Here is a 13,970-nt window from a genome sequence, read left to right as displayed (position 1 = left end):
TTAATATAGCCAGCTAACGCCGTTTTCATCTCCTTCTCTACATACGGCGGTATCTCAATAATGAGGCCATAATCCAGATGATCAATAAAAATGTCATCGATTCCAGCAGGAGAATAATTATATATTTGTGTTATAGTAATTCGTAATTTTGTAAATCAGGCTTTAGCTAACAAACAGGCTGGGTGTTTTTAATCATCGTACATTTCCATTGTAAACCGGAACAAAATTAGTATCAAACCAGTTTCAGTCCAAATGAGTTCAAATGACCCATCACTGAGTATCAAGCCAACTCGGATACGGACAAACTTTGCAAGCTTATGTCCAACATCAAACCTTCCTGAGTGCTTGCATATCTCAACTGTGGTTTTAGTTTTAGTTAACTTTAAAATAGAGTTTTAACATTGTTTTCTCTGCTCATTTCTGCGGTTTTGTAGATCGGTTTGTAATATCCTTTACCGAACTCTAGTTTGTATATTATAATGGTTATATCATCACACATAATCACTGCAAAATATTAACATATAAATATAGCCACAATCATTAAAATATTCTCACACAAAGAAAATATTCTTTGTGAAATACTTTATATAGCATAGCCAGATATTCTGCAAGTCATATATTCGAACACTTTTGAAAAATCACCACTTGCGTAAATTAAATACTCGAGTTAATTTAAGGCAAATTCATTGCGTATGGAAGGTTTTCCAGTCAAAAGCTTTCAAATTTACATCTCCTTCCTCTGTAATATTTTTCATATATCAACAGGGGTACATATTTGCGTCACATTTTTCAATCCAACCTGTCAGAAATGAAGATATTTTGAGACATTACAGAAACGTCATTTTATGTAAATTTATAAATTGTTATTTGAATATCAAAATTAGATTCATATTTTGATGCTACACAATGTGATGCGAATCTCTGTGAACAACATTTAGTAAATATATAACGGGTAAATTAGTTATTGGATATAACAATAGTCTTCGTTTATTATTAGGCTTTCAAGATGGCAGATTACCCCAACCAATGTTTGCAAACAACCATGTTTGCAACTAATAATGTACTTAGTTGTGGATAATTAATGAGAAGTAAGTATTTTGAAGGATAACAAGAGTATATAATAGTAAGACTCGTATATTGAAATCACTGTGGAACTACGACTTCGGTTTTATTTCTAAGATATAGATGGATGGAACCAATTAGTATTTAAATGTCTTACAAGATCTGTTCCTAACAATGACATATACAGTCTGCGGTTGCTTCCGTGTCTATATTTGCAAATAAAACTCTTATGAAATATTATGGATAAATATATTTGCATTTTAATATATATATATATATATATATATATATATATATATATATATATATATATATATATATATATATATATATATATATATATATATATATATATATATATATATACATTGTTACGTGTTTAGGTTCTTTCAAACAGTAACATGAAAATTGTGAAAACCAGCTTTGTAAAATTTAATAGCTTATTTCCCTACGAACACCAAGGTAAAGGTAACTTACGGTTCTACGAATCAAATCCCAAAATAATCCAAGAATATTCCATGAATTATAAAATAAAAATCCTAGTAATAAATAGTCCTAATGAATCTGAGTTCGAATCCCGATGAAATCCAAAATGAAAGGTGATGATGTATGTTCTAGTCATCGTCGTACTGATATGTCAACAGTTCGTTGTTGAATCACAGAAAATAATATTCCAGTTTGAATTATGTATAAATTTCGATAACTGTTTTTGCCCAGGAAATAATTTAGAGCACAACTATTTGCAGGGAAAAACAATCTCTTGGAATCCAAATAATTTGAAGAACAATAAAATAATTAGCCCAGAAACTGGTCACAACATAAAACATTTAAACGTCTCCAGTAATATGGTAAGAATGGCAATTCTTTCTCAAAATATTAATAATAATTCTAGCTACAACGCAAAACAGATGCCCGTATGTGGGGCAATCTTCTGGACAAACCTAATTGATACATGTTATTTGGCACGTAGTCCAGATATGACCTAGAATCCACTTTATGAATCTTACTCTGAGTAAGAATAAACAAAATTAAACAAGCTGTTTACTATAAGCCGTCACTGGTTCTGAATCAATGTTAGGAGCTAGGTCAGCATTAGAAACAAAGTTTATATTATTAGATGTTTACTTTACAAATTAAAAAAAGTAAGAACTGAACATTATTCCATTAAGAAAAGTTACAGTAGCATGTAATGGAATAAAAAAATTAAAACTTACAAACAAACAATTAAATTAAATCAAATATACATAACTCTCTCTCTCTCTCTTTCTCTCTGTCACTCTCTCCATATATATATATATATATATATATATATATATATATATATATATATATATATATATATATATATATATATATATATATATATATATATATATATATTCCAGTGACATTAGTTTGTGTTGTCATCATAAAATCTGTTTCAGACTACTCAAGAGGATTGTTTTTACTCATTGGCTAGTAGGTGTGTCAGACATAGAAGATAACATATTTGTATGGAATAAGCACGAAATTCATTCGTCATGTGGGTCAGAAAGCAAGTTCGTAAACACTCATTCACTTTGGTATTCTGTTAATACACAGGCAATACAAATGTCTAACCTTCTTAAGGTTAATAAACCCATTTTCCAAAGCATTTAGTATGTTCCCCATTGTGTTGGTGAATGAACCCAAACAAGCCCACCCATTGAATTTGTTTCTTCAGTGCTTTAGTAGCACCATAAGGACCATAGTAGCAAGTATGCTATATCCGACCACGTATATATGCTAATAATTCATTTCAGTTGTTATTGCGAAGATACAATAACTATTTATACTGCTCTATATAGCACTACTGTTAATTCGGATTGTCGCAGTTCCTACTTCCCAAACACGCACAGTATTAATATGTCTCTTGCTGAAACTCCGAAGAAGATTCTGTTAAATAGAAACGATTTTATAATTAACACTTGCGATTCACATCTTATAGGCTGACTACATACAAGTATTAAATTTTTTACCTTGAAGTCCCTGATGGGCTCGGATCAGGAGTATTGGCATCAACGTTGAAGCTTAGACTATCAACCTGGAAGATGTTTATCATTGTATTGATACAGATAACCATTAATTCACCTACATAACCAGTTTCTCTATGGGTTGTTGATTTTAATTATGTTTGTATCACCATGCGATTAAACAAAGTAAGCAAACAAATATATTCATCACTATACCGTTATGGTTATTATGTGCATGTAAAGAGTACACTAAAGTTTATTTTAAATTCATTACTAAACAAGACAAGGCGGTATTTCACAAAAGGATGGAAAACTAGATGGGTAAAATTATGGAATAAGTTTATTTCTGTGCAAGCATTGTCCTTAGCTAACACAAACAGTTTATGCATATATGAAACTCATAAAACAAAAAATTTAACTTAGAATCAACAATCAACTTTGAGCTCACATATTTGTTTAAAAAATATAGCGATACAGGGTCATATCTTAGATAGAGAGGTTCGTAAGTAGCTGTGATGGCATCAGTGATCGATCCCGAACCATTTTCTTTGACCAATCTTGGCAAAACATCAATGTGATAATACTTACATAATTTGTTAAATCGGGATGTGTTGTGTCTACCCCATCATCTACAATCGCTATGACAACGTTTTGTCCCGAGTAGTTGAGGTTCCATGCCTGGATGACATTCATTTTCGGAGATTGTGAGCTGTCCTTATAAAAGGAAACCAGCTAAAGATAAAATTGTCTTAAACGCATGCATACAGAATTAGATAAATATTAAACACCCTTCCGACCATTAATATTTAGACACGTACAAAAGTAAGTTATCCAGGACAAAAAATGCTAATCAATATGAGAACTTTTGCATTTCACGTATGTCGTTAAGCTCTAATCTATATCCGGTTATTAAAAATTTACAAAGACGATCGAGGTTTTTGTTTTTGCTAATAGTTATAAAATAAAATCACAAATAAACATAGTTTTATGTAGTTACATTTTGTATATAGCTATTACTCGTTTAGATAATGTAAGTAATGCTAGGTTTATAAAGCTGATGTAGTAACAGAAAGGGTGAGTAAATTAATGTCTACATTTAAATGCAGCAAATTCGGAAAGTATTTTACCAGATACCACATATTACTCCAATGTGCGTCCATAACCATAAACGTCCTAGGATATCGTTTCAGCCATTTTTCCTGACGGAGTGATCTCACCTACCATCGTCCAAAACAAAGAAAGGAAAATAAACCGCGAAACAATTATCTCTTTATGGTAGTGATATATTATGCATGGCTATATTTTAGGATTATACGTGTTCTTCTAGTTCGGTGCTATGTCCAAAGGTGTATGGCCACTATTGTGCCATATAAAATTTGTTTGTTTTCATTTTTATTCTATGCTTCCAATTTTCCTTGCATGATTTAATAAACCGTGAATACCTTATCGCAATCAGAAAAGTAGAGCGATATTTTTCGAAGTTATGTTTTGAAGAATAGTTATAATATTTTAAAAATATTGACTGGAAAATCCTAATTAAAAATCCACTTACATAAAATAAAATTGAGTAATGAATTTATCCTATTGTTACGTTTAAATATATCGACATTTTGCAGACGAGGTACACAAAAATCTTTCAAGTTTATAAGACCATGTATCTATCTATCTATCTATCTATCTATCTATCTATCTATCTATCTATCTATCTATGATTGCGTTGATAAGAATTCTTAATCCTTACCTCACTCTCCATACTCATTTTCTTTGATAATTTAGTGAATGACGGATACTTGGATATCTTCCGTGTACCATGTCTTTTGAGAACGAAAACCCCTGGCAGAACCTTGTGATATAAAAAACGAAAAAATATGATGATATGTGCCCTACGGCTTCGTAAAGTGAACTAACACGCAATGAATGAATATTGTTCGTATAAATGGACTATAAAAAACACAAAACACTTGCATTATGACTGGCAAATCCGTATATTTGATTATTTTAAGTATATACACAACACAGCTTAATTCATAGGTTGCATTACCTTTGTATCACTTTGTCCATTTATTATTCAATCCAGTTTCTCTCTATCATTTTATCGTTTTGTATCTATAGCTTTATATCCTTAGCTTGATAAATACTGTATAGTATTGCATCTCGCTGTTTATTATTTCCAAGAAAGGAAACCGTGGTGGTGCTGCTGTAAGATCACATTTTTCAAATTATTGTTGCGAAACAAATACCTAGGGTTAGGATATAATAGTTTTAGTAACATAAATATAAATGCCCAAAAACTCTCATCAACCAGATTGATTTTTTATTTTTTCGCTTTTTTGTTTGGTGAAGAAAATTTACTCGCTTGACATCAATGTAATGTTTTATTACTCAATTTCAGTAGCAGCGTCAAGATGTAATAAGAGTGAAAACCTTTACATTTATAGACATTAAATATTGCGGATTTTAATGATTTAGACATTAAACTCTTTGATAATGTATCACATTTTTATAAGTTAGGAGCACTTCAGCCCAACTTATTAGTTTTCTTTATTTTTCCTATCAATGTTATATCAAGTACTCAATAATTCACAGACTCGGCTAATTCCTGTTATGAAAGTATGCACGTTTTATAAATCTTTCTCTGGAAAGAAGATGATAAAGAAAACTATTACTGAGAAATATGAACCATACAAAAGCTGTTAAAAATCAAATACTTTCTTAAAGGACACAATTAACTTTCGTCAGGTATAAAAATCGAAAACCGTAATAATACCTGAAAGTCCATATTCTTGGCCAATCTGTTCATTGACGTCCTGCAGATGTATGTATGTATATACGTACGTATGTATGTATGTATGTATGTATGTAATCCACATTAAGACAAATAGTCATTCTTGTACATTACAATCTCGTAACCATCTTCAAGGACATTTCTGGACCTGACAATTGTTTTGAAAGAAAAGAACCCCCGTCCCCGAAGTCCCTGGACCAAAGAATATTCTAGTGCTGTCTTTAATATTGATATGCAGACACGCCAGACACACTAATATTATTTAAAAGCAAAAATGCCATATTTCCCTGTACCATGGTATACATTGGTTTGGTCATGGATGTTGGCATGCAGAACGATAATTTGGCTTTTTCTAACACAAACATAAAAATTATACCAAAATTTATATTTGTTAAGTATTTTTCAGAGACAGTAACATATGTATGTTTTATTAATTTAACATGAAAGCAACAACATCAGAAGAAAAAGATAATGCTTATTAGTTGGACAAGTTTGGATGGGATAAATGTGTGGCAAATAGCTAGTTGTGTTACAAAAGAGCACATTTGAAAATCAACGTGTTGATTGGTGGAATTAAAAAAAATAGAAACACTACAGGTTTACAGATTTCATTTAATGAAAATAATATCCCCAAAAGGATCAAAAGCCATGATGTCAAGATAGTTAAAAAAAAGTACTGAATGAGGAATGAATACATTTCGCATTTGATGTTTCATATACAAGAATTTATATCCGGCTGAATTTACAATTCAGTTTGTAAACTTTTGCAAAGCCAATCTAAGCCAATTGAAACAGATTAAGAATGTATTGGGAATAAACAGATACCATTCAATTGCTGGAATCAATCAAAAATAAAAAAGGAGCTGAATTTAAGGCATGATTGAACGAACAATTTACAATTTACCTACAGAAAGAAAAATATTTCAACAGCAAGAACTTATGGTAGTCACGGGCGACAGAAACTATTAACATGCAATCATATGTTAAATATAAAAAAACCATTTTGACAGTAATAGACATCTTTTGAATATATTCTGGGGCTAAGAAGTAAACACAAAAATGGACGATGACATACACGATGTTGTTAAAGAAATTCCTGAGTAGTTCGAACCTGAAAAGATACAGTTCGAAAATAGTTTTACAATATGAAAATTAAGGATTTGCCATAAAGGAATCGAATACTTTACATTTTTTCCATAAATTATAACATTACCTTAAATGTTGAAAATGTCGAATGTGCATGGCTTCTGCTAAAAATTGTACCAGAAAATAGGTTGACTTATCACTGACGACACGTGAGTGACACAATACCACTCATCATAGATCAACAGACACGGCGCTGGTTAACGTAGACATTAAAATAAAACATCAAACATATGTTTTGGTATATTAGTTTACTTGACAATGTATTCAGTTAGAATGATGATATTCAAAGTAGGTTAAAAAAGACCGAATTTAGAAAATACGAAACATTTTCGGGAAAATGAATGTAAATGCAATGCATTACCAATAAATTATAAGAAGGTGCGTATCAAAATGTGATCGGGCGACTACAAAGAAGACAATGTCAAAAGGGATTAAACATGAAATTGCCGAAGAAATATTTGGATTTGTTATCCGTAATGTTTTCTCAGGTTTCATTCTGCAACAGGTTATATGAGACAAGATATCCATACCTGCTTGTGGGGAATTATGTACATTATGTATACTTATGCACCTTTTGTTACGCGCCTTCGGTGTACTTCACTTCAAGCACAGTCTGCTCGCTCTGCTTTGCGCAAGAGATGTAGACATTGCTTTCTGTTGTTTTTTTTCGGATAATGCGAAACAACTGTTTAACAAATACTTGCAAGAAACATGTATATTTTTTTCCCAACACATGAGCAATGAACAGAAGGATGCAAAAATCATTAAGATTAGGTTGTCATTGTTTTCAAGTTTGATATTATTTTCCTGAAGAATTGAAATGAATAGATTAAAAGCATTATTAAACTTTGTTTAAATACGGCGTCACCAAATATTGTTTTCTCAGTTTTTTATTCAAGTAGTCCAGTGTTTACGCTATGTCATCAGGTGACTCTTTATAGCTATTTTGTAATTCACAGACAAAATATTATTTTACTTTTATTTAATTGAGTATATACAAACAGAACACGTTTATTCATTATCTCTGATCCAGAATACAAATAAAAATCAAGGATAGTAAATTTAGGTTATATATACAAACTAATATAAATTGTAAACTAAACATTTCTTTTTATTTGAACTACATACTGCGCTACAACAAGAAATGTACGTATTTAGTACATGTGGATGGAACATAGTCGAATCGATACGTTTCATCCAATGCTTTATATGTAATTTAGGATTTCAATACATCGAACAGCTTTATCTTATTTTGCTATTCATTAAGAGTTTCATGTCTAGATGCATTTAATTCTTTGTAAAGTTCGATTGTATCTAAGTCGGCAGTTATTTTAATGCCATCCGGATACGCCTTTTTGCCTTTATCTATTTTTTTAATTCAATGGTCAAATTTCAGTTTTTCTTTTAGCATTGACTATCTTTATGTTGTTTGTATCGGTTTTGACTGTATCATGTCTACTTCAAAATGAAATCGTCTTTTTATTTTTAAATTTAGTTCCGAATCACACCACAATGTTGTTATTAGCAACATCTTGATGACCATTATCAATCAGTTTAAAGAAAGTTAACTATCAGCATTAACTTGTTATAAAATTATGTTTGTTTTACATTGGACAATGGATCATCCCTAAAATATGTTAGGATATATGTACATATCGAATATCTTTGACATTTTCTTAGTCACCGTAATATTTATCATACCGTAATTGTCTTCGTGGAATTGATAATTTGCTTATACATATTTGTGTGTTATCCTGCTAATGCCACTTATTCTTACATTTTAAGAAAACAATAACATGATATAGTCTCTCAAAAGCTCAAGTTCTGCATCCGATGTCTTTAGATCTGCATCAAAAGCTAAATCGAGTAAATTCTAATAATGTTCTGGGTCAGGTTTGTAGTTCTTATACATACATTCCTATATCACTGAAAAGATGGCAAATAGAATCAATGAATATTTCACGTTATACACAGATATGTAGTCCTCCTTGTGTCGTTTACAAATCAAACATATATTGTTTAGTTTAAACTTATTTCATCTTCCTGTGTGAACACCATAATTTTGCATTTTTCGGTCTTAATTCTTCATACACTAATTTATCAATCCAAGCTCGTCGTGAAATGCTTTAATCCAGTATGTATCTCTGTGTACGTTTGGTTGATATCTCTTGTTGAATGAGTTGAGGTGCAAACAAAATCCTGATGAAATGGATTTGGCTGTTAAAAGTGTCCAGAATTGTACTGTGCACCACGTGTCCGTACCTTCGCATCTCCCATTCACGCGCAGAGCGCGCAAGACAACGCTGATTTTGACGTTCGGAAAGATCGTATCGGTTACTGGATCCCACCTTTAACATTGTATCAGGTATTTCATTAAGACCTTTGGGGAGACTCTGCTCTGTGTAGCCAAAATCGATGTTTGGCTTGTTTCTTGATTTACTAACGTCGTTTCATCTTTTCATCCACCTATCTATTTACAAGTTAACCTACCAACGTTTGACTTATTTTCGCACTTGTTTGCTAATATTTCTACCTATCTTCCGACCTAGCTACATGTGCATGTGTGCATGTATCTACTGATCTGGGCTTTTATCTATTCGGTCAAGTTGTTTGTCTATATAAAATTGACCTGGTTGTGCACGCATGGCCCTTATTTTATACGAGGAAATCATATGGTCTAACAATACAAAAAACGCTAAGGAAACGAACTTTTTGTCTCACACCTGGTATTGTCTCCCATCTTGATATAATCAACATATCATTTTTGATTTCACAAACGCCATGGGATACACTAAACATAAACTTATGTACACTCTTAAATTATACACAAAATTAAGATAAACACCACACATAAATATATGATAATGTTCAGAAAGAAAATATTAAAATATACTCACTTGTTCATGAAGATAAAATCCATATTTTCTTGCTATCCTTGCCGCACTATTCGAGTCTCCTACTATTTCTGATATCCAGGTATCACTATATTCGTCCGTTTGTCCAAACGAAAGACGCGATTCAAGAAGTGAAACAAGAACTATACAGGTGAATAATGGCATAATTATTGTTGCTTTTGAGCCTCTTACTAAATCGTATATGGTATCAGGAATCGGAAATAAAATTTATATCAAAACTCCATAGATACATATACGGTTGAATCGAAAGAATCGTCTATATAATGCGAATTTTTTAGGGAAGTTCCCTTTCAAACACGTTCTTGTTTGTATATATCACCTGATATTAACTCACCTAGCAAATACATTCCCTTGAGGGTCTCAAAATTTGGAATCGATTTTCATCACAAGGGTAAACCTTACCTTGACAACTAGATAACGTTATGCAGTAGGGATGATTTGTCATTAAGGTACGACAGAAAATCAATATTGCACACTATTTGCTTACACTTCCTTCTTTCTAAAATTAAGCTTACACTATCGACCGTTTGATTTGATTGCACCGTGGTCTCGAGCGAAATTTTTTCATCTCGAAGTACGATAATGCTCAATACATAGTACTGTGTCACCTAATCAATAAAGGGACTATTTATGCGCTAGAGTGCAATAGTACAACCATAACAGCTAGTTTAAGACGTGTAATTTGAGCAAAATTATTTTGAACGAGAACCTTTAAATTATACCTTATAAATAATCTAATGAGAAATTGTTTAGATGGTATGCAAGTATCTCAGGTTAATAAAATAGATGTGAAGCCTATACGAACGCTACCGATCCTTGATACATTGATTTACCCATGCCGTTTTGGTATGGTGCCACATATCTCAACGCTAAAACTATGGATGTGAAGCATAAAATTCAAGCTATACAACAGTGTATAATATATGTATGTATCTTATTAAGTACGTCTTCATTTATCTGTCCGTGCGCCTAATGCCTACCTATTCAAAAGTTTTCCGTATAGGCAAATACATCATACCAATCGTATACAACCACCGTTTTTAAGAAATTTGATATCAATTTATATGGTTCTCTTGACTCTAAATTGGTCTGTGACAATATAAATGTGTAAACATGCAAATACAAAAGTTGGTATTTTTTCTACTCAGGATCGATTAGGGTTAGTGAATTTACCGATCTACATATCCATGCTATGTGCTTCTACCCTTGCCTTGTTGCCATGGTGCCACATATTTCGATGCTAATATTTTAGATTTTAAGCATATCAATAAAGCTATCCAACAGTATATGATAATGTGTATGCATCTTATTAAGTACGTCTTCATTTGTCCGTCCTGTGACTGACGTCTTTACTATACAAACATTTTCCGTATAGGAAAATAAGTCATCCCAATCGTATACAACCACCGATTATGTCAAATTTGATATCAGTTTATATGGTTCTCATCACTCTAAATCGATCTATGCCAATATTAATGTGCAAAAATGCCAGTTGGTACTTTTTTTGCTTACTATCGCTTATTGTAAGTAACTTTTCCGATCTACATATCCATGCTATGTGCCTCCACCCTTGCCTTGTTGCCATGGTACTACATATTTCGATGCCAATAGTATAGATTTCAAGCACAGAATGCAAGCTATCCACCAGTATATAATATGTTTATGTACCTTATTAAATACTTATTCATTTGTCTGTTCGTGCGCCTAATGCCTTCCCATGCAATCGTTTTCCATACAGGCAAATGGGCCATACCAATTGTAAACAGCCACCGGCATTGACAAATTTAATGTCAATTTATATTTAACTCATCAGCCTAAATCAATATATGCCAATACAAATGTGTGAAAATGAATACTAAAACAGTTGGTAATTATTTTTTTTACACAATATCGCTTAGGGTTAACGACTTTTCCGATCTATATACATATCCGTGCCACGTGCCTCTACATATGCCGTTTTGCGATGGCGACACCTATTTCGATGCATATACTATAGATTTCAAGCATACAATCCAAGCTATTCAACAGTATATAATTATTAATTATTAAATACGTCTTCATGTGTCCGTCCGTACGCCTAATGCCTTCATGTACAAACGTTTTCCGTATAGGCAAATAAGTCATGCCAATCGTATACAACCACCGATTATGACAAATATGATATCGATTTATATGTCCCTCATCACTCTAGATCGACCTATGCCAATAGAAGTGTGTAAACATGCAATAAAAAGTTGGTATATTTACTCAGTATCGCTCAAGGTTAACGACTAGCTAAGTTGATGCATCCATAACGGGATGCAATACACTCACCGGAAATAGGGATTGTAAATTTCCATGTATCAAAGAGCAAGGGGGCCTATTTTCAGGGGCGGTAACAACACTTATCGAACAGGCCTATAGTGACAGATTCAATAAAGCAATCCATACACACAACATTAAAGAGGCTCTCCTGAATAAATTTTTAAAAAAATAGTAAAAAAAACCTTAGCTTTTATCGTCTGTTTGATTCGAAATATCGAAATGAAGCTAATGTAGAAGATAATAACCCTGAAAAGTCGCATCTAAAAACGGCAAAACTTCGATGCACATAGGGGTTTCCTTATCTAAAAATAGAACTTTACTAATACGATCAAGTGACAAATCAATAATAGTAATTTTTGGCTTGAGAGTGATTGTAGATACTTTCACATTAATTTATCCGATAAAAAAGAGTACTTACAGGCGTATGGGATGAAATAGTATTGATACATAATAGCGTGTTCTACATTAAGAATAGCAGTTTTAATATATAATTTTAGAACAGTGGATAAAGCAAGTAGCTTGTTGTGTACTGGGATCTGAGGGTCATCTCAAATGGTTACGGATTGAAAGTATATGTAGTAATCTCTCTCTCTCTCTCTCTCCACCATCCCCTCTCTCTCTCTTGTCAAATAAAATAAATGAAGGACGAGCCCTCTATCTGTTTATATATGGTACACAATCATACTCATCCAAGATTCACACACAGTGCAAGTTTAATATTAACAAGTGAAGCTTTAGAGGAGTTTTATCATATGTAAGACTGATGAATCTACATACACAGAAGGATAAAGTTAATAATAATATATCATCTGGACTGGAATGTTAACTACAAGATTGATGTCACTATTAAACGTCATTCACAGTCTAAGATTAAACAAAACAAAATCAGCACGACAAAAACGCTCTAAACACAGACCGTCTACAGTATGACCACCAACATAACAACATGCTATTATAAACAGAAATATTTTTTATTCCTTTCCTAAAAACAAAGAGAATTATTAATAGGTAAACAAAATATATTTTATAAGAATTAGGTTTGGCTCTATAGGCTCTCGCTGAAGTAACAGTAAAAAAAAAAATTAAATAAATTTGCAGGTTCAATTTGGTTTAGATATTGTTCTCATTTTCGCATTATACTGAAGGACTGCCAATAAAGTTTTCGGGGGATGGGGGCATATTTTAATACCAACACCAAAATGTCCACATTTGAACATTTCCTGACAATTTGACAATATGTAAATGAAGTTGTTTTGAAGATGCGAACAGTATTTTTGTCACGTAGCTGTCATGGGTACCAATATTCAAACAATGCACAGTAAAGAAATGTTGAGTAAAGCAAACGAATTGTGGTTTAACTGCAACAGTTCATTAATTCAGCAATAGTAATGACACACGAAAGGGTTTTCCGTTATGTAGATATCATGATCTGCAGACAGGCACTCAGTTACATGTCAAAAGGATGAAAGAATATATTAACCTCTTCACTGTCCACATTACTTTCCAGAAACGATAACCTTAGTCATTATATTTAATGCATACCCATTCCTCCATCATTAACGTAAAATATCATTGTCATTTAAATTTGTTGCAAGCATAGCCTGAAAATTATGGCATCATCTATATTGCAGAGAAATAATAATCCAGCGTTTGAATGATAGTATTCAGAGGCCCCTTGTTCTCTCGCATCAACTACTCTAAGCCATTTTCCATATAGGTTGGAAGTGTATTGCTCCATTGTATCTTTTGTCATATTTTCTATTTCTT

General features: G+C 32.3%; 1 protein-coding gene across 1 annotated transcript in view; it reads right to left on the bottom strand.

The window, feature by feature from the left end:
- The window catches only part of LOC149793604 (furin-1-like), a 33,104-nt gene extending 22,855 nt beyond the window's left edge, over positions 1-10,249 (bottom strand). The window contains exons 1-5 of the mRNA XM_089967566.1: positions 9,882-10,249; positions 4,795-4,896; positions 4,181-4,270; positions 3,642-3,767; positions 3,060-3,124 (exon numbers count right to left, since the gene is read on the bottom strand). Of these exons, the coding sequence (XP_089823692.1) occupies positions 3,060-3,124; positions 3,642-3,767; positions 4,181-4,270; positions 4,795-4,896; positions 9,882-10,043 (545 nt within the window). The 5' untranslated portion in view covers positions 10,044-10,249. The remainder of the gene's footprint in view (positions 1-3,059; positions 3,125-3,641; positions 3,768-4,180; positions 4,271-4,794; positions 4,897-9,881) is intronic.
- Between the last annotated feature and the right edge of the window lie 3,721 nt (positions 10,250-13,970).

The sequence above is a fragment of the Sinohyriopsis cumingii genome, chromosome 8 (genome assembly GCF_028554795.1).
Source record: "Sinohyriopsis cumingii isolate HCF-2022 chromosome 8, ASM2855479v2, whole genome shotgun sequence".
In the NCBI taxonomy this organism is placed as follows: Eukaryota; Metazoa; Mollusca; class Bivalvia; order Unionida; family Unionidae; genus Sinohyriopsis; species Sinohyriopsis cumingii.
Note: the sequence above shows the minus strand (reverse complement) of the source record. Positions and strands in the feature narration are given on the sequence as shown.